General features: G+C 40.9%; 1 protein-coding gene across 1 annotated transcript; it reads left to right on the forward strand.

Annotated features, from left to right (window-relative positions):
• LOC145409256 (protein scarlet-like) lies at positions 1–26,128 on the forward strand. Its single transcript, XM_080279739.1, has 14 exons — positions 1–237; positions 1,342–1,522; positions 4,298–4,346; positions 6,108–6,294; positions 6,819–6,989; positions 13,266–13,504; positions 13,603–13,810; positions 14,829–14,860; positions 15,959–16,064; positions 17,695–17,919; positions 20,220–20,355; positions 20,877–20,982; positions 24,017–24,117; positions 25,872–26,128. Exons 1-14 carry the CDS (start codon positions 1–3, stop codon positions 26,042–26,044), a joined length of 2,151 nt encoding a protein of 716 aa, XP_080135865.1. The 3' UTR covers positions 26,045–26,128.
• The last annotated feature ends 217 nt before the right edge of the window (positions 26,129–26,345 follow it).

Consider the following 26,345-nt stretch of genomic DNA (forward strand, 5'->3'; position numbering starts at 1 on the left):
ATGAGCGACGGAAACAGTGACAAGGGGAGTGACGACCACAATGGCTTTCGGCGGCGTTCTCTTCCGACGGAGGAGTTCGGAATGGCGGGAAATCCTCACATAATGGGCGTCCCCTTCTTCAGGCACATGCCGACGCTGGGTCAGGAGCATCAGGAGGAGCGGGCGTCGCTGCTAGGCTCCCAGCAATACGTCTTCCAGTCCTCTGACTCCGAGACTTACTCCACTGACTACTTCAAGGTGGGTTGATTGATCAGCTCCTTTAGTGCGGTGACCTTTTTGTTTATAGATTATTGTAAAATGAAATTAATTAAAACATAGGCTATAATGATCCCCGCGTGAAATCCTAGACAATTGCCACCTTCAGTGTAGGTCTTAATGGTAAATCCAGGGAGAGGGGGGGGGGAGTCCTGTCCCACCGTAACGATGTTCATGAAGACTGACTGTAACCCCAGTGACTAAGAATGACATGGTTTCGGGACAGATTAGAGCAGTGGTGGATCCAGAGGCAGAGTTCTGGGAGTGCGGATCCTGCCCCATCCCCCTGCTTTTGATCAATGGCATTTTTCTTGCAACAGATATGTAGAATTATCGAATGAAATCCAGGGGTTATGTCTGCAAATTTCTTATGGTATGAATTTGCCCTTGTGGTTGAAGCTTTGTAGGTTATTGCTGCAAATAAAAACTAATGATGATGATGGAAACTGATTGATAGTGAGTTTGTACACACAGGTTCAGTTTAACCCAGTGAGTCTGGTGACGTATTTTTTACCGGGGGAAATATCTCTTAATGTGGCCTATGCAGTCAGTCACTCCTTAAGGTTTTTCGGACTTAAGATGCTTCGTTCCGTAGACTTTAGCGACATTCTGTATTACAGCCCACATAGTAACTTTGATCTTGTTAACTTTTTATTCTTATTACAGCCGTGCGACCATATTCTACTTTGGAAGGACCTCTAGTAATCAATGGTTTAATGCAGGCTAAATTGCCTAACCCGTCCATTTCAAAAAGGTTATCTCAGGTAAAAAAAAAAAAAAAAGCCTGGATACAGCAACAGTAAATAAGAAATTATGTCATCGAATTAAAGACGGTTAGGAATGTCGCGAATAGACAATTCAATCATAATTTGAGTACAGCAGTTCAAATATCCTCGCTGAGTTTATTCGTTCCTTCTGTGTATAGTTTATCATAGTAGGCCTACAGTATGGCAAATTATCTCCCTAGTATTTTCTTCGCATTCTTTATGAACATCTTCAGCCCGAGGGAGTCATAGGAGCCTGGGAGTGTTAATAACGCTAGTGTAGTTGATAGGCACTGATCTAACCCTTCTATTTTTCCCCTAGGACGATGATGACGAAGGCTCGAGTCTGGCGAAGCAGTCTAGTCTTGGGTACGGGACGCTGCAGCAGGCGGGGGAGGGCATCACACTCACCTGGCGGGATCTGAGTGTGTACGTGCCGCAGAAGAAGGGGTGGTTCAAGAAGACTGGGAACCATAGGCCATTCAAGAGGGTCCTTAACAATGGTCAGTCTTGTGATCGTATTTGTTTTATTTTTCAGTCAATGGCCATAATTTGCATCTTATTCTTCCATTTTCCCTCTTCCTTCCTCTCTTTTTCTCTCCCTTTCTTGTTGCCTAGTCTGCTTACCCTAACCTTCTCCCCTTTCTTCTCTTGCTCCTCCGTCTGTGCATTGCCTTCTCCCCCGTCCCCTTTTTTCCTTTTCACTCATATATCAGTTTCTTCTTCCTCTCCTCCTCCCCTTTATTCCATCTGCCTTCCTCTTTGTCTCTCTATCCACCCTCTTTACCTTACCTCTGTTACTCCTTTTTTTTTTTCCGCTTTCTTCCTCCCCCTCACCCTACCTCTGCCAATCCCTTTTTCGTTTCTCTCCCTTTTTTCCCTGATCTCCATCCTCACCTTACCCTTGCCAGTCTTTTTTTTTTTTTTTCTCTCTCTCTCTCCTTTTTTCCTTCTCTCCTCTCCCCATACCTTATTTCTCTCCCTCATCTTTTCTCTATTCTTTCTTTCCATGTATCTCTCTCTCCTTCCTCCTTATCATATTTCTCCTCCTCCTTCTCTTGTGTCCTTTTTTTCCTCTCTCCTGTTCCAATATTATCCCCTCTCCTTTCCCCATTTCTTTCTCCTCAGCCTCCATTTCTCTTTCTTTCCTTTCCGAGTACCTTACGTCACTCTCTCCTTCCCTCCCTCTCCCCTCCCTATCTCCTCCCTCCTTATCTTACCTCCACCCCAGCATCTCAACCACAGTTTGGCCTCGAGGTCCACTCTTATATATCTCCTGGCCTTTCTTCTATGGATGTTGCCTTTCCCTATTCCCCTTCTTTGGTCGGATTAACTATACTCTTTTCACCTTAACTTGGATCAGATTTTTGTCCTTTTGCACCTTATTTCACGTAGCTCAGTGGCAGAGTCTCTTCATCCTTTATACAGCGATTCTTTGCTACTAGGATGATAATAATTACTAGGGTTAATCTATTGTTCCAACTCAGCATTCAGGATGGAGAGATGGCTGTCTTTGGCCAAGTTGGAGTAAAAAGGGTATAAGAGTCATGGTCGTAGTGTAAGTGGCTCTGAAGAATTCGAATAATTCCTTAGCGATTTATTTAGCACAGTAACCCTCAGTATCCTCCTCTGTGCGGCTGAGGAAAGCTATGACGATACTGGACAAAAAAAATCACTAAAGGCCCTATCACACGGTACCTCGTACCAGGAACGGCCGAGGAAGATTAAAGTGGAACAAAACTTGGACGCTATCACACATGTTCCTCGTATCCTCGGCAAAGGACATGCTTCTCACACTGTTGCCAGAGCCCCGTCTCGCGACTGTGGACAGTGATCGCTGTCGCTGACTCGATAAAGAATAAGGAGAAGCAACTTTTGTTTACAAACTGGTACACACGCGGAACTGCCTCAATTTCTCTATAAGGGCGAATTCAGCTGCCCTTGTCCAGGAAATCGATGATAAAGCCATCGGTACGTTGTTGTTGTGGTGGTGTTTTCAGGTGGCGACTGGTTCGTCTACTCTACCTGCAGTGGAGTCCTCAGTTGTAAACACGTGATATTTTATCGACATCACAGTTTCCTCGGTGTAGGAAATATTAACTCTTTATAAGGCCTTCAAAACGATTGATATTTATTATAAAATATTACTAAGTATTTAGTGTTAGGCTAAATGTTTAATAATGTAGTATGATATATCCTCTGTCGAGTAGCCTGGGTTTTGGTCACACTGTTTTGCCCATCGTATCGTCGCCGGTAGGAATCCATACAGACGGGTTCCAAATGCCCGTGGTATCGTCGGCAATTTTACCACGTTACCGTTCCGATTTACCATTGTATCCTCGGCAAACCTCGTATGAGGTGCCGTGTGATAGCCCCTTAAGATGAAGGTCCTACGAAGTCTCCCAAGCTACCTGGAACACGACCCTCATGATCAGTTCCCTGTCGTAACCTAGATTTGTTTTTTATAGGAAGGACAAGGGAAATGGAAAGTTTCTGCATCCCTCTTTTCTCTCCTGCAAAAAAGAAAAATAAATAAATAAATGAAATAAAAAAATAGATAAAATAACTCATGATACGTTTCTTCTTGCTCCTAAGATTCATTTTTGATGAGAGAAAAAAAAGTCACGACGAAATCCTACACCCTCCTCGTCTTTCCTGGAAAAAAAAAAAAAAAAAATCACAGTTACGAGAGAGACATTTGATCGTAAGACCGCTCTTGAATCTCAGAACTAAATTTTCGTTGCTTAGGAGACCTTCAAACATCTATTACCAGAATTTTTTCTTTGCCTGTTTCATGTGCTACACTTAGGTTCGTATCTCCAAGAGGGGGCTGGATCTCTTGTTTATTTGTTTATTTACTTACATTTATTTTGTTACTGTAATACCACCAAGGACACAGGTCGGTCGCTTAGCATTCGAAACTTCTGGATTGCTTGGTTTATTTTTGCGACTATATCCCTTTTACTCATACTTGGCCGAAAACTACCATTTCTCGTCCTGAGTACTGAGTTGTAACACTAGATTAACAGTAAAATATAATGCTAGTCACAAGGCAATGCTATGAAAAGGACGAAAATTTGGGCCAAGTTAAGGTAAAAGAACTAAAGAATTAATCACTCATTTCTTAGTTTGTACAACATATTATTTACTAGTTTTGATAATGTATGTTTCCGTTTTCTGTATATAAGCGCTTGATTTTTATTAGTTTGTGTGGTACTACGAATATTTGCCTCTTTGTTTATTATTATTTACGAATGTTGTCTGTTTTGCCCGGTCAGTGTCAGGTGCGGTGCGGCCGGGGAGTCTGGTGGCGCTGATGGGGGCCAGGTGAGTCAGGTCTTCTCTTTATCTCTTACTGTATTTCATTTTCTTCACCCCTACTCCAGGAAGCTCCTTATATTCCCAAACTTACCCTCCAATACTTCTCCAAGACTATTCGTTTTTCCTACAGTCCATAAACAAAGCATTTCTTCTAGTTTTACTTACGCTGTGCCTGTCTATACCTACCAGCCTAACTAGTTACATACCTACCTACCCCCCTTCTCACCACCACTCAGCAACATACACCACACACACACACACACACACACACACACACACACACACACACCGCACCACACATCACTACCGACGCACACCATCACACACTACTAACACTCGGCATTAATAAGCCACCACTACACACTGTTAACATATATCACCTCTCCTGTCTCCACCAACACAAATCGCTCCTAACACATAACACAAAACATCACTAACACGTGTCACCACAACTGATACATACCACCATCATTACTAACAGACCACTAACATACATCACCACACACATTCACAGAATAGATATCATAGTCATAACTTTATAACTATCTATCTGTCTATATACCTAGGCTGCTTCCCCCAAGGAAAGGGAGGTAGCCGAGACAAGACGATACACTCCCCATTTACTCATCCATTCAAACACATTCATTCGCATCTTAGCCCCAAAGGGGAGAACGGACAGATCCTCACCGCACCACACCGCACAAGGGTCAACTGCGCAAATGCAATTAGTGACATCCGCAGCAGGGCCCGACAGCAGAGCTGGTTTACCCCTGCCACATCATAACAGACCCATCCCCTTACCCGCACCTCGAAAAGACAAAAAGGTCTGTTGCTGTTTGCTTTCCCTTATTCATCACTCATCACCACCATCTCTAATGACACATACCAGTACTACCACTATGTGGAAAATGTGTGTGTGTGTGTGTGTGTGTGTGTGTGTGTGTGTGTGTGTGTGTGTGCAGGTGTGGTGTGTGGTCTTCTCGTGACTCCATGTGATACTCCGTCTAGGTAGGCTGTGGGGCTTCCCTCCCTGCCTTACGCCAGCCTCTCCTACCTCCCTCCTCCCTGCCTCTCTCCCCTGCTGCCCTCTCCCTTGCCTCTCTCTCCCCTACTTCCCTCCCTCCTACCTTTCTCTCCCCTGCCTCCCACTCCCCTGCCTCCGTCTCTCTTCCTTTCCTCACCTCTGCTTACCTTCCTCCAGCCTCACCTCACCTTGACTGACAGCCATAGGTCGAATTTTTTGTCTCCTTTTTTGTAATGCCTCTTGACCTCAATACGGATGTACTATGAACCAGTGTTATGAGACCGCCTGACATGAGACCCAAAACTTTATGAACTTAGTACCCTGCCACACTATAGTTCTTTTATTTTAACCTGGTCTAGATTTTCGTCCTCTCGTAGTTTATTTCGCGTAGCTCAGTGGCAGAACTGGACAATCTAGACCTCTATTTGCTTCCCGCAGCTCTTTTTCTTGAATTGCATCATATTCTACTGTAATCCATTGCTATAACTCAGCATTCAAGATGGAGAGATGGCAGTTTTAGGCCAGGTTAGTGTAAAAAGAGTATAGTAACGGTGGGATGCTTGATTAACACTCTCGAACTCTTATGACAATCTCAGTTGAATAATACGGTCTGGCGTTAGCTGGAATAAATACTAATGATGAAATGCTTGCTTTTACTGAAGTATGTAAACTAACCTGTGTCCCTTCTCGTGTGTGTGTGTGTGTGTGTATGTGTGTGTGTGTGTGTGTGTGTGTGTGTGCAGCGGTGCGGGCAAATCCACGCTGATGAACGCCCTGGCCTTCCGCATGCCCGCCGGAGTGATCGTGGACGGCGACATACTCCTCAACAGCCGCCGTGTGTCCCGTGCCATGACCTCCTTATCCGGGTACGTGCACCAGGATGACCTATTCGTGGGCTCCCTCACCGTCAAGGAGCATCTCACATTCATGGTAGGTTAAAGTTTGTCCATGCTCACTATGTTTTCTTGCGCCCGGCAGTTGTAGTTGGGTGGTAGTAGTAGTAGTAGTAGTAGTAGTAATCGTAGTGGTAGTAGTAGTAGTAATAGTAGTGGTAGTAGTAGTAGTAACAGTAGTAGTAGTAGTAGTAGTAGTAGTAGAAGCAGTAGAAGCAGTAGTAGTAGTAGTAGTAGTAGTAGTAGTAGTAGTAGTTGTTGTTGTTGTTGTTGTTCTCGTCCTAACCGGGATGCACAAAAACATCTTGATAATTATAAACACTAAAACTCTTCCGGACTGCAAGAATGATAAACTGTTCTTTAGTATCAGAGGTTTGGAGTTAGAAGGGAGAATGAGTGTGGTAATGAAAAAAAAAAAAAAACTATGCGTGAACTGATCATTCCAGCTTAATTAGATTAAAAAGAGTAATAATATGCTCCCACCACTGTGCAGACGTGAGGACAGTTTTAGGACAACTTAGATTAAAAAGAATGTAATGATATGCCCCCGCCACGGTATAGACGCGGCTCAGGATGGACCGCCGAAGCACCAAGAGGCAGAGGACGGTGAAGGTGATGGAACTAATGAAGGAGCTGGGGTTGCTGAAGGCACAGAACACTCGCATCGGCATCCCGGGGCAGGAGAAGTCGCTGTCTGGTGGGGAGAGAAAGAGGCTCGCGTTTGCCTCGGAGGTAATGTACAGCCGTAGTTAATTAGTCCATCTGTCAGCCATTCTATACCGTGTGGGGGATGTGGCTCTCTGTTGATTATTAATGACAACCGTGCGTAGTGTGATGGTGTAGTTCCCCCTCCCCCCGCCTCTCTCTCTCTCTCTCTACGTGTGTGTGTGTGTGTGTGTGTGTGTTCTTACCTTACCTAATTGTTCTTACCTAATTGTATCTTTACAGGAATGAGTCAAGCTCGTACTGTCCCGTGTCTTAAACCATATTTATCGTACATATCCTTAAATTTGTGAATTGTTTTGGCACACACTATTTCATTCGGTAGTGCATTCCATTGATCAATTGCTCTGTTTGGGAAACTGAATTTCCTTACGTCTTTATCACCTCTCTTCTTATGCAGTTTTTTGCAGTGTCCTCTTGCTGATGCTTCTCCATATGTTAAGTAATCATTTATGTCTATTTTCTCCTTTCCTGATATGCACTTATGTAGCATTATCATGTCACCTCTTTTCCTTCTCTCCTGTAGTGTTGGTAGATTCAGTTTATTTAGTCTTTCTTCGTAGCTTAGGTCCCTTAAGCTTGGTATCCATCTTGTAGCGGCCCTTTGAACTTTTTCAATCTTGTCTACATGCTTTTTGAGATGAGGACTCCAGACTACTGATGCATATTCCAGGGTTGGTCTAATGAATGATGTTATTATCCTTTTTAGCATGTCTTCATTTATGTATGTGAATGCTATTCTCATATTTGCAAGCAGTGTATACATGTTCCGTACCTTCTCGCTGATGTGGTCAGCCGGAGATAGTCTGTTATTGATAATCACACCTAGGTCTTTCTCTCTTTCTGATGTGTATAGGGTTTTATTTCCTAACTTATAATCCCAATCAGGTCTTTTTCCACTTTTACCAAACTTGATTACATGACACTTGTCCACACTGAATTCCATTTGCCATGTACTACTCCATTCATGAAGTTTATTTAATTCTTCTTGTAGCTCCCTACAAGAGTCTGTGCTAGTAATTCTCCTTTGTATTTTTGCATCATCTGCAAACATATTCAGATAGCTCTCATTTCCAGTGTTACTGTTTATATCATTTATGTACACTAAAAACATGATTGGTGCCAGCACCGAACCCTGCGGTACTCCACTAGTCACTTCTTTCCATGATGAGTAGTTTCCTCTTAGTACTGTCCTCATTTCTCTTTTTATGAGAAAGTCTTGCATCCAACAAAACAGTTTGCCTCGAATTCCTCCTTGATGGTACAGCTTCCATAAAAGTCTTTGGTGTGGTACTGTGTCAAAAGCTTTCTTCAAATCTAAATAGATACTGTCCACCCATCTTTCCCTTTCCTGTATTGTGTTTGTTACTATGTCATAGTAGCTCAACAGATTAGTAACACATGATTTTCCTTTTCTGAAGCCAAACTGTCTTTCTGTTATCATACTGTGTTCTTCTAGATGATTTACCCAAGCTTTTCTTATAAGTTTTTCTAATACCTTGCTTACAACACTGGTCAGTGATACTGGTCGGTAGTTGAGAGGATTTTGTCTATTTCCTTTCTTGAATAAGGGGACTATATTTGCTTTTTTCCAAATATCAGGTAGTTTCCCTTGACTCAAGGATTTCTTGAAAATTAAAAATAATGGTTTACTTAACTCCTTTGCACATTCTTGTAACACCCAACATGAAATTTCATCAGGACCACTTGCTTTTCCTCTGTCTAATCTACTTAACTCCTCCTGTATTACTTTTTCTGCTATTTGTATATCTGGTAGTATGTGTGGACATGCGTGTTCCACATAGTCCCTCTCAAAATTTTTTTCTTCTGTAAAAACTACTTCGTAATTGGAAATTCTTATTTAGTGCTTCACAAATATCTTTCTCTTGCGCATATGTGATTCCCTCGTCCGTAATGGATTGTATTATACCTTTTACTTTGGTTTTGCTTCTGATATAGCTGTAAAACAGCTTTGGTTGATCACTACTTTTATTTATTATATCCTCCTCAAACTGTTTTTGGGCTTCCCTCCTTATTCTTGTATAGTCGTTTCTTGCCTGTTTGTAATTATTATACGCCCTTTCACTATTGTGTCTTCTGTATCTATTCCACAACAAATCTCTTCTTTCTTTTGATTTTTTACATTCTGTATTGAACCATTTCTGTATTTTCTTATCTGCTTCTTTGTGCTGTGGGATGTACTTCTGGACTCCTATTTCATAAAATTCACAAAATTTTTTATATACAGCATTTAAATCTTGTCCTCTAAGCTCATTTTCCCAATCAACTTCTAAGAAATACTTCTTTAGGTCTTGATAATTTCCCTTTTTATAGTTTAGTCTCTTTTTGTAACTGTCATTGCTGTTTACTGTCATATGCTATCCTGAAGTTATAATTTAGTACTGCATGATGGCTTTTGCCGAGTGGAGGGTGATATATTAAACTGTCAATGTCATTTTCTTGCCTAGTAAATATTAGATCTAGCACTGAAGGTACATCAAGTCCTCTTTTTCTAGTGGTTTCCCTCACATGTTGCGTTAAGAAAAACTCTTGTACGAGATCCAGGAGCTTTTGGTCCCAACAGCTTTCTTGGCTATTTATATCTAGAGTATTCCAATTTATATTTGTATTGAAGTCCCCAGTTAGTATAATTCTTTCCGATTTCTCTTCCATTTTATGTAGCAAGGATCTTATACTCTGAATTGTACTCTCTGCCAGGTCCTCATATTCGTCTCTCCCATGTGTTTGATCTGGGTGGCATGTACAAATTGGCTAAAGTTACTTTACCTTCAGATGTGTCGATCTCTACTGCAATCAGTTCTACTTGTGATGGTATATCTAGGTTTATTTCCTTGACTTTTAGATTTTTCTTAGTTAATATTATAATTCCTCCTCCTTTTTTTAAATTTGTCTCTTCTCCATATATTGTATTCCTCTAAGTTTAGTATGTCATTGGATATCCTTGGTGTTAATTTTGTCTCAGTTAGGCATATTATTTGTGGTTCATTTTCTCTGACATAATCATTCATCTCTAGTAATTTAGATACCATTCCATCCACATTTGAGTACATCAACTTTATCATCTTGTTTATATACCCGTCATGACATGGTTCTACTAACTTCCTCCTTTTTCTTCCATCCTGTTTGTGTACCACTTTCGTACCTGCAATCCTATTACTTTGTAAAAAAAATTTCTTCTTCTCCTCTTCTGATCTTCCCTCATTTTTTGTTTTTGCTTCCTCCCTTTTCTCTTTCAGTAATTCCAGTTCCTCTTGTGTTAGGCATCTTTTTATCCATACATTTTTGAACTCCTCTTTTTCCATAAGATTCTTTGCATTTTTTAGTATCTCTTCCACAGTGTTTACACTCTGGAAAGTCACCTTTAGAGGTCTTGTCTCGCTTTTCTCGTATTTCCCTAACCTTTTGTGTTCCTCTATGTCTTTACTACAGATTTCCTCTGATACTTCTTTCAGTAAGCTCATTACATTTGCCATCTCCTTTTTGTCTTTAGTGATTTTGTTTTTAATTTCTTCCTCTTCTATACCAGTGATTACTATTGATTTATTTATTTCTACTGAATCTCTGACTAACTTTGGATTGTTTTGGATTATTCTTTTCACTTCCTTTTTAATGCTTTTTTCTTCCACCCTTGTTTCTAAGTCTTTCTTTACTTTCACCATTTCAGCATACGTGGTTTCTACATCATTTTTGTAGCTTTGCACAGCTTCATTCACCTGTGTTATCTTCTCAATATCACTGCTCTGGTCCATAAGACTGCTTGCTTGTCTAATTGTCTCTGTGTCATTTTTTAACTCTTCCATAACACTCTCGTGATTGACTACTGTACTTCCCATTTCACTCACTTTCTTCCTAAGCGTACTCAATTCCACTGTTAGTTCACTGATGGTTGTGTCTTTCTTATTGGCCTCCCTGCCTAGTTTTTCTGTCTCTTCCTTTTGCAAGTGCATTTTCTTCTTTATTTCATCCATTTCATTTTTGAAAGCCATTTCTAGTTTGTGTACATGTTCAACCAGTCTATTGTGAGTCTTCACTTCAACCAGTTCTTGGTAGAAATCATCATTTTGCTTTTTACTTTTATCCCTTTTCTTTTCCAAATTTGTTTTACTGAAGTATGTATCCATTTTGTAATACTAAATGAACAGAGTATGTACTTACAGAGTATGCACACTTTCCCCGTGTTGCTGTAGTATAAACAAACCCAGCTGACTCAACGCATCGTGGTTCTATGTTCTGTTTGAACCAGTCTTATTTAAACTTATTATTTCTTTTCCTTTTAATAATGAAAAATCATTTAGTCTAACCTGGTACAGAGCTTGACTCATTCAAAGATACTTATTTAGGTAATGCCTCTGGCCGTGTTGGTCTGGTATGGAGCGCCGGTAACGGACGTCTACCTCCGACGATGCCCTCTGTGTGTGTGTGTGTGTGTGTAATAGCACCTGGGACTCGGGAAATGGACAGGCTAGTCTATTTCCACAGCTGGTATAGTAAAACAGTAAATGCAGTATATATCCCAATACAGATCCTATTTATACCGTGGAGGGAGGGGGGGAGCTTCTTGTAGTTGAATTAAATCGTCTCGTGGACTGATGCCTGAATGACAATGAACTCAGTAATGTAAATGTACAGTAGAAGACTGTTCTGAACTTCGGTAGGCTACAGTTACAGATGTCCATTCAAGAAGCCACTTCAGATTAAGCAATACAAGTTCGTACAGTAAAATATTATATCAATGTATTAACTTTCACACTCAGAGAGAGAGAGTGAGATTCTGCTCTTCTTGGATGCAGACGCGGTCCGTGAAGGGTAGAAGTGTGTGATCCAAAGTAATTCAGCGTTCTAGGGGAATAATTTTTGACGAGATTTATTCACGTTTACTTAGGATATTTTGCAACACTATTTCGTCTGTTACGTTATCCTCTAGCATGTAATCTACGTCGAAACTGAAAGAGGATTGTAGTGGTAAAACATACTGTGTGCAAGAGGTTACGAGAGGTCTAATGCCAGCTAGGGTACGGTTCAGTGTAAATTTACTCCACTGACTGTAGTAAGTGAGCTGGGAATAATATTTAATATGAAGTTGGGCTGTTCATTTAAAGACAATATTCAGAGGCCTTGATCTTAATGTTAGGAGAATTAACATGTCATTAGAGCTGCGGCTTTGATCAATTTTATTTTGTCATTTTACCTAAATAGTTCTTACATAAAGAAACTATCGACATAACATCGCATCAGTTATCCATATTATTTTTTTTCTACATAATTTCTTCCAGCCACATACGTATTAAAAGGAGATTTAAATGCCTAGATGTTCAGTGAAGTTAAAGGTCCATCGGTAAACAAACATGGACACGCGGACGCGAAAAGTGGGGAATAGAAAACGCATAAACTGTATTCCAAGGTAAACATTGATGTTAGTAACAACAGTGATGATGATAAAGGATAGGAGTAGTGATGTGGGTAGTGGTAAAAGCAGTTATTATATGTTTCATTTATGGGATTTTTACGGTGAGCTTATGTGGTCCCATGGAGTCACCGCTGGTATACTGTAATGTACGGTGACATTTAACGTTAATTTTGCTCGTACTTTCTCCAATTGGTTCGACGGATTAAGGCTGCCCTACAGGATATGGTGGTCTGAGAAGTTGCTGAGTTTTATTCACAGTCGTGCTCAGGCAAGCCTTGCTCTAACAGATCTCGGACACCAGTGCCCCTGATGGGACAGTGAAGGGTTAGATGGTTTACTGATGGACTGACTTCATTTACATCAGTGTACAGTCTTACAGAAGTCAAGGTCATTTGGTCTCTTGAATTAGTCACAGCTAAATGAGAAATGCTAATTTAAGGAACATGTATATGGCTCTTAAAGCTATTGTTAATGCACATGAGGCTATGGGACCACAGATGGATCCCACCCTTGAATTTTAGGCACGTCATTAAACTATGTTAACTAATATTTGTGTTGATTTGCAAGAACCTTGGAGATTTTTTGGCTGAAATTATAGGCTACTGTACTTTTAGGGGCATCACCAGAAGGAGCTTTTCACCTGAATTAAGTTTATATTTACGTAAAATAATTTATTACGATGAGACCCACAGTATGGTAAATCTCCAGTGCCACTAAAACACAGTCATAAAACCCTCAGCATGGTTTAAAGTCGCTCCAAAGCCACTTAGAATGTGATAATGTCTACAACATGGTCTGCAAAATCTCCAAAGTCACATAGAGCGTTATCATAAGACTTCAGTGTGTTTTCTCTGCAGATCCTGACAGACCCACCTCTGCTGTTTTGTGATGAGCCCACCACAGGCCTGGATTCATACAACGCACGCAAGCTGGTGCGACTGATGAAGGACATGGCCAATCGTGGCAAAACGATCGTGTGTACCATCCATCAACCCAGCTCTGAGGTGTTTGCCATGTTTGATAAGCTGTTACTGTTGGCTGAGGGCAGAGTGGCGTATATGGGGTCTTCTGCCGGGGCGCTTGAGTTCTTGGACAGGTGAGAGAGAGAGAGAGAGAGAAGCATTATCATACTGAAAAAGGTTAGCTCAGTTTCCATAAGTGTAGGCTAACTCTGACATTCCCACCTTCCCACAGCCTTGGTCACAAGTGCCCAGCCACCTTCAACCCAGCAGACTACTACATCCACACCCTGGCTGTGCTGCCTGGCCATGAACACCGCTCTCGGGAACGCATCAAGCGGATCTGTGATAACTTTGCCGTGTCTGCATACTGCAAGGACATCGACATCACCATCCAGTATCATGAGAACCAGGCCCTTGCTCACTCAGACTCTGGTTCCAGTGTAGGTGCACCTTTGTTTAGTTCTAGTAACCAATATTGCTTTTTTTTTTCAATGTCTTTTGTGCTACTAAGTCTATGGTTCATGTAATTTACACAGAAAAATTGCTTCGTTAAAGTTTCAGGGCAACTGTAAGGCTGACTTGCTAGTGTCCCCCAGTTTACAATGCAGTTCTTGCTGTTGGGAGAAAGTTGTAATACTGTATAGTATTTTGTAACATTCAGTATTGCAAATACAGTACATACTGTATTGGTACTGTACTGAACTGGTATTCATTATTTACAAGTAGTTCTCATTTAGAGTGGTTTTACTAAGTCCTTTCCATTTTAGTAGCTTATTTTTTTATTTCATTGTTGCTGTCTCCTGACAGGTTTTTGTAGCATAAGGGAGACATCAAAATTTAGAGGTAAGTTGTCGGTTTCACCGTGAGAGCATGCATACAGTACCAGTCATCATATGATGGAAGGAATTGAAGTTGTTTCAGTATTGTCACGGATGATTCAGTTTCTATTTTGCACATAAAAGTTGTCTTGAAGTCCATTTTTTTGTTTTTCCTTTTACCTTTTAATAAGCCTTGAACTAGAAGCTTGGGGGCATTATGTTTAAAGCAATTTGTTGCTTTTACATATTTTCATTTACAGTATGGTCCATTTCACTAGACATGCTGTTCAGTGCTCTTCCACTTTTTTACTTTATGTTTTCTTTCTTTTGAATCCTGCTTCCCCAAATTTTTAGGTGGAGAATGGGGATAGAATGATAATGTTTGCTGTTATCCTGTATTAACAGTTATTTTTTCATATTGGTATACATTTTGCGCACAGTCCTCTGTATTATTGGTAGATAATTTGTCAGTGCATTGGTGTTGCACTTATCTCAGCTCATTTATTATATTTTCAGTAAGTTTGTTATCTTTTTTTAATTGCGGTGTTAAAGTCTGCATTAACAGTGCCAGCAGCTTTCTTTTTTTTCTTTTCATCATTCCAAAACAGCAAAATTATCTTTGTATTTTTATTTCTTTCAGTTCTCAGATGACCCTCTTCTCAAGAACATTCCGTGAGTATCTTTAGAAATGTTTAAGTACATGATACCGTAATTGGCTAAACCAGTTTACAGATTTCATACAAATGCCACTATGCAAGCAAAATGCAGCTCCCTTCACTTCACAAAACATTCCATACATCTCACTTTCACAGCATAATCTATGAACATGACATCTGGAAAAGATCCTATGAAATGCCCAGCCAAAGAACCTGAATATCTAGAGTAATGGAGCTCACAAAGTGAGGGACCACAACAGTAGCAGTAATGTACATCTTAGGTTAAGAATTTTTATGGATGTCTAATTTATATGGGTACTAGCCTCATGTAAGTCTGTGCTTTAAAAAAATTACTGTAATGAATAATCTCCAGAGAAGTCAGATATTGTTTGTTGGTCAACTATTGTCAGTTATAATTACAGTATGGTATATTTTTTTTTTACATGGGAGAGGAATGGAAGGTATCAGCAGCAGTTCTAATGAATTAAATATCATAAGTAAAAGCAGCGTTGGGTCTGGTTAGTACTTGGATGGGTGACCGCCTGGGAACACCAGATGCTGTTGGCATCCCTACGTGTCAAGTGGGGTTGGTGGAGGATTGGTGCCCCTCCCTGTAAAACAATTAACTCTAAGCCCTTGACCACCCCGTTTGGGATACATGGCGTCTGGCAATGGATGGATGGATGGAAAAAATGAACAGTTACATTGTATTAACAGTACCATAACTATCCAGAGATGGAGTGAAAAAAAGAAGTACTGTAGGCAGAAAACTCTAGATGGATGGATTTTTTTTTTTTTTTTTTCATGGACTTGGTGAAGTAGGTCACCTTCCCCTTTATGGTAGTGGTGGTGGTGATAACTCATGTGAGTTTGTTTTCATTTGATGGAACTGGGGCCTCTCCAGCAACTAGAACACTAAGTCATTATTGCCAGAAATTTGATGAGCCTTTGCTATGAGGTACAAGTAAGTTTCTGTGGTTGCTAGTCAGATCGACCTACCAGTCTTCACTTGCCCATCAGTAGAGTAGAGGGGGGTTTGAGAAGTCACGAGGTTAGAAAATATTCACAGTAACCACTAACAAGTCTATAACACATCCTCCTTTTCCCCCACTAGCCAGCGGCCAGGGTGGTTTGTGCAGCTGTGGTGGCTTACATGGCGTTCACTGGTGGACTCCTATCGCAACCCTGCCGTCCACTCCATTAGGATCATGCAAAAGATTGTGAGGCACTATGCATTTAATGTTTTGAGTCTAGACACCTTCACTATGAGTCTTTAAAAAAAAATGTGTGGTGACAGCATGAGTAGGATGTAAGACTCTTTTGTACTGGGGTGTTAATTCCCACAGCCCATGGATACCTTATCGTAATTAAATAAAATCTGCAGTATTAGTCTTAATGAAAGAAAGGAGACATACCTGGGCTGAAGGGGTTATAGAGAAAATTTCTGGCCCCTTCTGCTTCAAGATATCATAATGAAGCTGATTAAAATAGCCAGGCATTAGGCATAATAAAAGAAATAAGATGTAACCAGGCTGAAGGGGTTAAAGGATACTCTCTAACCCCTTCACTGTAAGAGGTCTCTAATATAGTCATCTGGTGGAAGCAAAACTTAAGTAAGAATGATGTCATTGTACTGAGAGGATAAAGATTATTCCACTACTGTACCTCATTCCTTCACCAGCAGTCACTGTCATACCATATCATATTGTTTATAAAGGCTCTGACATGCATGCATGCATAAGCCTTGGTCACCTAATGGTGGCTCTCTGTGCTGCTCAAACTCTGGCAGCCTCCCTTTTCATCCGAAGAAATACTGATGTGGTTTGATGAAAGTAAATCCAAGAGATGTTTCTGCTCAGGATAGCTTGGGAAATGTGAGAATTTAAGCAAGTAATTATTGGGATAATTTTGAGTAAAATGCTGTATCAACATGGGTCTAGTTCTTAACTGTTACAGTTACATAATGCACAGATGACCTTATGGATGAATTATGATGGCGATCATTTTAGCCCATAAGGTCATCATTAATTTGAACAATGTAACAGTTGAGAATGGACTCATGTTAATATAGTATTTATTACAGTATTGAAAATTATCCCAAAAATAACCATCTAAAGTTTCATACACATTTCTTGGGACACCCTGTTGAGTCAGTAGGGTCTCATTAAATTTTTGGTACAGAGCTAAGACTGGGAAGGCATCATTAATTCATGAATGCATTTTAAGATGGCAAAAGTTTCCTATGTCATCAAAACTCTTTAGACTCTGCCATACTAGTAAGCAGAATACAGATATGTCAGAATTATGTACACATTTTGAATCCTGTTGAATATTGTTTAGATTCTGACTGATTTAAATACGTGACTGTATATGTTAGTTTGGTGTGTTTTGTATAATTTACTAAATGACCACTCACTTGATGTAGAGCTGCTTTGGGTGTCTGCCCTTTCCTCTCTTCCTTTCATCCTTGTCTGTCTTTTTTTCCTTCATTCTTTCCTCTTCCTTCTGCCTATGGGTGACTCTACACTGAGTGACAAGCCAAATGGCTTCTTGTACACCAGGAAACCATTTACTACGCTGGGTGGTAACCACATAACCAAACTGTGGCATCTGGTGGTTTAGTGAGGAATTAAGGCTCTCCAGTCAGATTGAGCTTTTGTAGGTTTATGTCCAACAAGTGGTTGGGGTTTGTTGCTCACGTAATGCCACTCAGGAATGAGTGAGGCTGGTCACTCACATCTTAAATGTCAGGACCCACTTGCCTAGCCCTGGGCTTCTAAGCTCCTCATGGGGTAATGTAGGATTGGATGATGGATGGATGGACTAACTTGACTACATTTCTGCTTTCAGTTGATCGCCATTCTGGTAGGAATCTGCTATACCAATGTGACGCTGAATCAGGCCGGTGTGCAGGACATAGAGGGTGTGTTGTTTATCTTCATCACAGAGAATACCTTCCCATCCCTGTATGGCGTCCTCAACACGTTCCCCCAGGAGATGCCACTCTTCCTCCGCGAGTACAAGAATGGCATCTACCGTGCTGACACATACTACCTCTCAAAGATGCTGTCAATGGTGAGACTCAGGGTTGTATTCTAGGTGGCATAAGTGTTTCTTATCATCTCTTCATTAATGATTTGTTTTTGCACATCACACATCAACATTCTCTTAAATGTTATTTACAGTGCAGTATTGGTAGTTTGTCGCTATATAACATAAAGAGGATACTGAGGTATATTGTGTTCTTTCATGCCTGGAGACATTAAGATGCTTTAAAAAAGAGATACAGATGTTACCCTTCTCAGTGGCCTCTACTTTCATTTTGTAGAGGCTGAGGAGACTCATATCTGGCTAAAGAAAGATGAGATGAGGTTGTTGATGACTCAGGTAAATGCTGTAAGGGCGCACATACCATTCCTGAGGTTTCCAGTGATATGTCTACCCTTTGATTTTTTTTTTTTTTTTTTTTTTTTAATGCATGGAAGAAGGAACCAAAGGCTGAGGCTGCATGAACGCTCCTTCCAAGAAAAAAACAAAAACAATACAAAGGAGAGCCAAATTCAAGGTCCATTCATTTCTAGATGCCTGGACACACTGCGTTTGAAAGACTGGAGATCACAGGAAGTTGGAAATACAGGCAAGAGGGAGACGGTTTCAGAGTTGTCCTGTTGCATAAATGAAAGACTGGGAGTAATGGTTAACTCTTGCATTAGAAAGTTGGGCAGAAAAGGGATGAGAGTTTGTTGCTAGACAGGTGTTATGTGCCCGTCGCAGAGGTGGAGGGATGCAAGCAGACAGTTCAGAGGAGCAGTGACCATTGAAGTAACGATAGAAAAGAGATAAAGAGGCAACAGTGCTGCGAAGAGACAGAGGTTGAAGGGAGCCAGTAAGAGGAGGAAAGTTGATGAAACGAATGGCCTTTGACTCCACCCTATTGAGAAGAGCTGTATGTGGGAAGCCTCCCCACACATGAGAGTTGTACTCTAGATGGGCGAATAAAACCCGTGTATAAAGTCAACAACTGTGCAGGGGCAAAGAAGAGACAGAGTCAGCTTAGCACACCCAATCTCTTGGAAGCAGATTTTACAGGAGATGCAGCATGATCTTTCCAAGATAAGTCCGTGTGAATGATACCCCAAGCATGTTCAAGGATGATGCAGGATTGAGCTGGATATTATTAAACATTAGTGGGTACTCCTGTGGAAGATTTTGATGGGTTGATAGGAGTAAAAACTGAGTCTTTGATGCATTAAAAACAACCAGATTATTTTTACCCTAGTCAGAGATACGAGCTAAGTCAGACATTAGGTGTGCCATAGCCTCATCCCTTGTTTGTTGAAGTAACTGCTGAGATGGACGTTGCAGGAATTTGTTGACGTTCAGGTGATACAGTGCCTGCCATCCTGTGACATCTATGGGTGAAGACCACAGCGATGTCAGATGAACTCTGAAGAAGTTTGTCTGATGTGCTGTTTTACTCAGAGCAACATAATTATGGAGAAGGAGAACTGTCATTACCCTGTGTACAGGTGGAAAGCACTGTGTCTCCATTTCTTTTTTTATAACAGAAAATGGGATTTGACTTTGTATAAGTTATTTTTTTTATCTCTTGTTTTTGTTTCCTGGAGATACTGTACCTGTTAGGAAGGTTCACAAAAGTGGATGGAACCATGAGTTAGGGTGCTTTCAATCCAGTGGAGATATGTTGCTCCGTTGTCTGAGTACACGAGTATTGTAGGCATTTTGTTTGTGCAAGACAAATCAGTGCTCTAAATGCCTCTGTATTGCTCTGTAGATAGACACTAGAAGTTACGTTCTCACAGCATAAATTTTTTGTGTATGGTAGCCAGGAGTTATTAACATTTAACGTGTATTGGCATAAGATATTGTAATATGAATCATGAATTCTGAAAATAGTAGTGGTGGAACAAGTGCAGAAAGTAAACATATACATCTCACAAGACTGGTACAGGTATCACAACCAGTCTTCATCCAGAGATGTTTCCACATGGTAGAAGCCACTATCTGTAAACCAGGAAGGTTAGATTGCGGACACTACATTAGAAACCTTAGAAGTTTTTGTGCCATTACAACATTTAGTGGGACTGTTAACACATCGGCCTTTGTAAGCCTGAGATTGAGACTCAATAGCTTTCATAAAATGCTAGCTGTGGTTGTAGAGAAGGGCAACCTCCCTTCCTGGTGGATATCTTCTCTAACAAAAAGCAGTACATAAAAAAAAAAAAAGGAGGGTGGGGGGTCTGTCTAGAGAAATTTAATTTTAATTTGACCTAGATGGAATTTTTTCTTCAGTGTGGTACCAGTTTTTTGTAACTGGAGGGAGAAAAAATAAAATAAACTGGTGTCCTGTGCAGATACCTGGATTCATTGTGGACCCTGTTGTATTTTGCTCAATCTGCTACTGGCTGGTGGGGCTGCAGCGCCACGCCTACCACTTCATCATGACCATCCTTGTCACCATCTTCACTGCCAACACTGCATCAGCCTGTGGTCAGTTCAGGAACCTGGGATTTTCTACCATTAAGTCCCCTGCAGTACTCTTATGCATGTACTGTATTTGGGTGTAGTTATTTAGAGGAAGATGTACATGGGAGGATTCAGAGTATGCTTAACGATCTTCCTTATTACTGAAAAATTGTAAAAGGTCACCAGAAGAAGGTTTTCACAGGATCTTCATAATTGGTCTATGTTATACTGAATCAGTGTACAGTTTACATCAACTTTATATAGCTAGCTGATATTTTCCTCTTAATCAGTTTTCTGCTGTATTTTAAGGTTGCGCCATGACAGATGGTGCTGTGAGATAATGACCAGTATTTGTTTTTCTTGTTATCAGAGTTGGATTTTTTTTTTTTTTAATGGAAACTTAGCTTTTGTATACAATTGTTATGCATGCATTTGTCAGGTAACTAGATATGAGTATTTCTTTATATTATCACCCTAGCATTACTGGCTGTGCTGAATACAACAGGCAGTAGCTTCTCTTGCCTGAGCCCATTTCCCACCTCCAGGTTCAATGTTCTCAGCCATGTTTGAGAGTGTTCCCTACATCATGCTGTTCCTCATCCCTTTTGATGTGGTGCTGCTCGTATCAGGCGGTCTCTTCATCAACCTCTCGTGAGTATATTGCGCTTCTTTTCAGTCTGTTACAGTCAGTCTTTACTGTACCTAAAGTTTATGATGTTGGCTTGCAATGTGCTATTTTAAAGTTCTGAAACATACTTCTGATCTATGATTGAGGAATTAAAAAACACAAGATACTCCTATCTATCTATCTATTGCCAGACACCTCAATCCCGTTTGGGGTGGCCACAAACAAATCGCCTCCAAGTCACCCTGTCCCCCGCCATTTCACTGCCCTGCTCCCAACTCACACCCCCCTCTCTCATATACCTCTCCACCCCATCCCTCCATCTCATCCTTGGCCTCCCCCTCCCTCTTCCCCCCTCCACCTCACTCACATACACTCTCTTCGTCAGTCTTTCACCCTCCATCTTCTCCACATGGCCAAACCACCTCAGTGTGTTCCTCATAACGCTTCCTATCACATCCACATCCACACCACAACGCTCCTTTATATCCTCATTCGTCAGCCTGTCTCTCCACGTGACTCCACAGGCTCCTCTTAAATAACTCATTTCCACTGCTCTCACTCTTGACTTGTGTCCTTCCAACAATGTCCAAGCTTCACTTCCGTACGTTAGAGTTGGTATCACAGTACTGTCATGTAGTAACTTTTTCACTTCCATGCTCACTTCCCTGTTTCTTATCACTGCTTTCAAGGAACCAGCAACCTTTCTTCCCTGCTGTACCCTTTCAAGCACTTCACCCTCCAAACCTCCATCCTTACTCATCTCACTACCCAAATACTTAAACGTACTCACATTTTCCAATTCCTCACCATCTAACCTCGCTGTACATTCACTAACTTCACCTCTCTCAAAGACCATCACTTTACTCTTCCCTACATTCACCTTTAGGTTCCGTTTCTTACACACTCTCTCAAACTCATCCACCAAGCCTTGCAGCTCCCCTTCGTCTTCACTCAACAACACAGTATCTCCTGCAAACAACAGTACAGGGAGTTTCCAAACACTATCCTCTCTCACCAGGGCCACTCCAGCATCCACTACCCTACCTTGTACCTCTTTTATTACCCCATCCATGTACAGATTGAACAACCATGGAGACATGACACATCCCTGTTTCAAACCAACTTTCAAAGAGAAAAATTCACTTAGTTCACCATCCACACGCACTGCAGCCTTCGCACCATCGTACATACTCTTCACAGCATTCAACAACTTCCCATCTGCTCCATATATTCTTAACACTTTCCACAATCCTTGTCTATCCACCCTGTCATATGCTTTCTCCAAATCCATGAAAGCCGCATACAACTTCTTTCCCTTCTCTAGAAACTTTTCCACTAAAGATCTAAGAATGAATATCTGATCTGCACAGCCTCTTCCCTTCCTAAAGCCTCCCTGTTCTTCTCCAACTAATTTCTCTGTTCTTTCTCTAACTCTGTCTATAAGTATCCTACCATACACTTTTCCTATTATACTGAGAAGACAAATGCCCCTATGATTACCACACACTTCTTTTTCCCCTTTTCCTTTGTACAAGGGAATAATTATACCTGACTTCCAATCCTCCGGGACTCTACCTTCCTCCCAGGCCAATCTGCACATCTTCCACATCCATTCTACTACTATCTCTCCCCCATGCTTCAGCATTTCACCACACACTCCATCAATTCCTGGGGCTTTCCCTGATTTAACTTTCTTCATTGCTTCCACAACTTCTATCCTACTGATTTCTTCCTGTCTTCTCACCTCCCTCCTTCTCCTAGCCATTCCCCAGCCACTTATACTCGCATAAGTGTATGATGTAAAGATATCTTTATAATTAATCACTGTATTGGTGATAGGTGGGGGCACTTACCATCCACTCACTTGATGTAGTGCTGCTTTGGGTGTGTGCCCTTTCCTCTCTTCCTTCCTTCCTCTTCTGTCTTTCTTTCCTTCACTCTTACCTCTTCCTTCTGCCTACGGGTGACTGTACACTGAGTGAAAAGCCAAATGGTTTCCTGTACACCAGGAAACCATTTACTATGCTGAGTGGTAACCATATAACCAAATTATGGCATCTGGTAGTTTAGTGGGTATTTAAGGTGCTCCAGTCGGATTGAACCTGTGTAGGTTTATATCCAAGGGGTTGTTAGGGTTTATTGCTCACATAATGCAACTCAGGGATGAGTGAGGCTGGTCACTCTTATCTTAAATGTCAGGACCAATTTGCTTAGCCCCGGGCTTTTATGCCCCTCATGGGGCAACATAAGATTGGATGATGGATTGATGGATGAACTAGGAGTAGAGGAGGTGTTTGTTCATCAGCAGCTGAATAATGAAACTCTTAAAGTGAAACAATTTAAATGTAAAAGACAAAGAAATCTGAGTTGTGTAACAAAATTTGTAACAGTATGTGTGTCTTAGAGTGGACTTTAACTGTGTGGCTGAATATTTCCTGCGTGAGAGTAATGATTGTGTGGCTAGCTACTAAGCTTGCAGCCACACTTCATTCTCATAGTCATACTAATCTGAGTTGTGTAACAAAATTTGTAACAGTATGTGTGTCTTAGAGTGGACTTTAACTGTGTGGCTGAATATTTCCTGCATGAGAGTAATGATTGTGTGGCTAGCTACTAAGCTTGCAGCCACACTTCATTCTCATAGTCATACCTCCTAGGCTGATGATAACCACCCATCTGCTACCTTAAAAATATACCTGTTGAATTTTGTTAATGCGAGATATCCAACATGCCTTTTTATAACCTTTAGTTTTAGTCCATTACTCAAAACAAATCCAGTTTCTATTTACTCATTCAGAATGATGATATCATAATTATTTGTTCTTGCTACCTTGATTTTCTTTTTCATCTTAGGGAAATTTTCCTTGTTGAATGGGTTAGAAGCAATGTCTGTCAGCTAAGCTCTTCAGCATTATAATGTCGTTTAGTAATTTGTACCATGAATTTTTTTTTATTCAGCTTTGGGTAGACCTCTTGCAGTCAGGGGAAGAAGAAATGATGCAGACCTTCAAGAATAATGGTTGTGTCATGTGTACTGATTGAGTTTTCTGTGCCCAGGTCAATCCCGTGGTTCATAGGGTGGGTGAAATACATTTCGTGGTTCATGTACAGCAACGAGGCTCTAACCATCACACAGTGGTCTGACGTCACCAATATCAGTGAGTATATCAATATATTCCACCAGTTATTTGAACTTCCTGTATGTCTCTATCTATCTGTTGCCAGACACCCTAATCCTGTAAGGGGTGGCCACAAACAAATCACCTCCCTGTTGCCATGTCCTCCACCATTTCACTGGCCTGCTCCCAGCTCACCCTCTCCTCTCTCATATACCTCTCCCCTCCATTCCTCTATCTCATCCTTGGCCTCTCTCTCCCTTTCTTCACCTCACTCACATACACTCTTCTCATCAGTCTCTCACTCTCCATCCTCTCCATATGGCCAAACCATCTCAGTGTGTTTCTCCTAACACTTCCTCTCACATCCACATCCACACCACAATGCTCCTTCACATCCTCATTTGTCAGTCTGTCACTCCATGTGACTCCCCATGCTCCTCCCAAATAACTCATTTCCACTGCTTATGCTTTTTACCTGTGTCCCTCCAACAAGGTCCAAGCTTCACTTCCATACGTTAGAGTTGGTATCGCAATACTGTTATGTAGTAACTTTTTCACTTCCCTGCTCACTTCCCTGTTTCTTATCACTGCTTTCAAGGAACCAGCAACCCTTCTTCTTTGTTGTACCTTTTCAGGCACTGCACCCTCCAAACTTCCAACTTACTCATCATATTATGGCCTACTCAAAATACCGTATGACTCAATGAAGTCAGTATTGTGTGTATGTGTATCTGCATTTACATAGCTATAGAGTGTAGGATTTGATCCAAATGCATGTTGTCATGTCTCCATACCTCATGAATCTAATATCGTTTTGAAATAGTATGCATATATTCTTTGCTTGCACCATTCTTTCCAAACTGCTTGAAGTATTTATAGGTTTGTTTGGGAAGCTAAACTTTTATACATTATTTAAATACTGTATTTAAATCACTCTCACCTTAAATTCACTCTCATCTTGAATGTCAGGACCAGCTTGCCTAGCCCTGGGCTCCTATGCTCCTCATGATGCAATGTAGGATTGGATGATGGATGGATGGATGTACTCTTCCCTAGTTTTATGTTCATGTCCACTTATCCTTCCATCATTTTTCACAAAAATATCACCTTTTTCCATTTTTTTGCAGTCCTGTTACTCCTTGAAACATTCCAATCAAATTTCCCCTTTCTCATACTTGAGGTTGGTAAATTCACCTTCTCCAGCCTCTCCTCATATGACAAGTTTCTCACACTTAGTATATGCATGTGGCTATCCTCTGTACCTTGTTCAGTTTTTACCATAATGTGTGCATCCCACTCGCATACACTTTCCTAGTAGGTGTCGTACTTTTCATTCACTCCAGATTTTCAGTGGTGGCATTTACATTACCACACTTAATAGGGTCTTATAGTAATTCCTGTTTGAAAGTCAGATTTTTTTTCCATAATACCACAAATTTCTTCATACAGTAGGAACTGGGGAGACTAGCAGATGAACTTAATAGGTGGCAGGGAAATTTTTATTGATGCTTTTCAGAAATTTACTATAGACTTTCATCAAAAAAGAACATCAAAACTGGCTAGTTGTTATTGCTGCTGCTGATAATGATGTGGCCCCAGACCCATCTGAATGTGATCCAGGTGACTTGTAGACTGACATTATCCTTCTCCTGCAGTCCACCATTCTCCTTGTGGGGGATAGGAAGTGAGTAGAGGGATGCTTCGTATAATCAGGCACCACTTGGTTATATCATTGTCCTTCTCCAGCACCAAGGTGCCTAATAATGAGGGCTTACACTAATGTATTTCCCCAGCTTGTGATATGCCACCTGGAATACCCTGCATCACCACTGGCCTTCAGGTGATTGATGAATATTCCTTCAAGCCAGCCCATCTCTCATTTGACTTCATATTCCTCTTGGTACTGTACCTTGGCTTCCACCTTATTGGATTTATTGGTCTTCTTCTCCGTACCCAGAAGAAATAGACATATGGACTTGAAGGGAGTAAGTGGGTTTTTATCATGTAGATTATGACTGAATATTGTAAATTTCATATTGCTCACATGCAAGATTACAGGCATCAGACTTTGTTTTGGTTTCACAGTTTAATATTGCTCAAATATAATAATTATATCCATGTATGGAAATGTTCACTGGGAAGATACAACAGTTTTGGCTTGACCTAGACCCTCATGAGGTGTGATACTAGAAAAGGGTCCAAATTAGGCTGAAACTGTTACACCTTCCCAATAAAAAAAAATTGCCATATGTGGGTTGGTGAACTGT

The sequence above is a fragment of the Coenobita brevimanus genome, chromosome 80 (genome assembly GCF_032717465.1).
Source record: "Coenobita brevimanus isolate Jiangsu-jjx chromosome 80, ASM3271746v2, whole genome shotgun sequence".
NCBI classification, from domain to species: domain Eukaryota; kingdom Metazoa; phylum Arthropoda; class Malacostraca; order Decapoda; family Coenobitidae; genus Coenobita; species Coenobita brevimanus.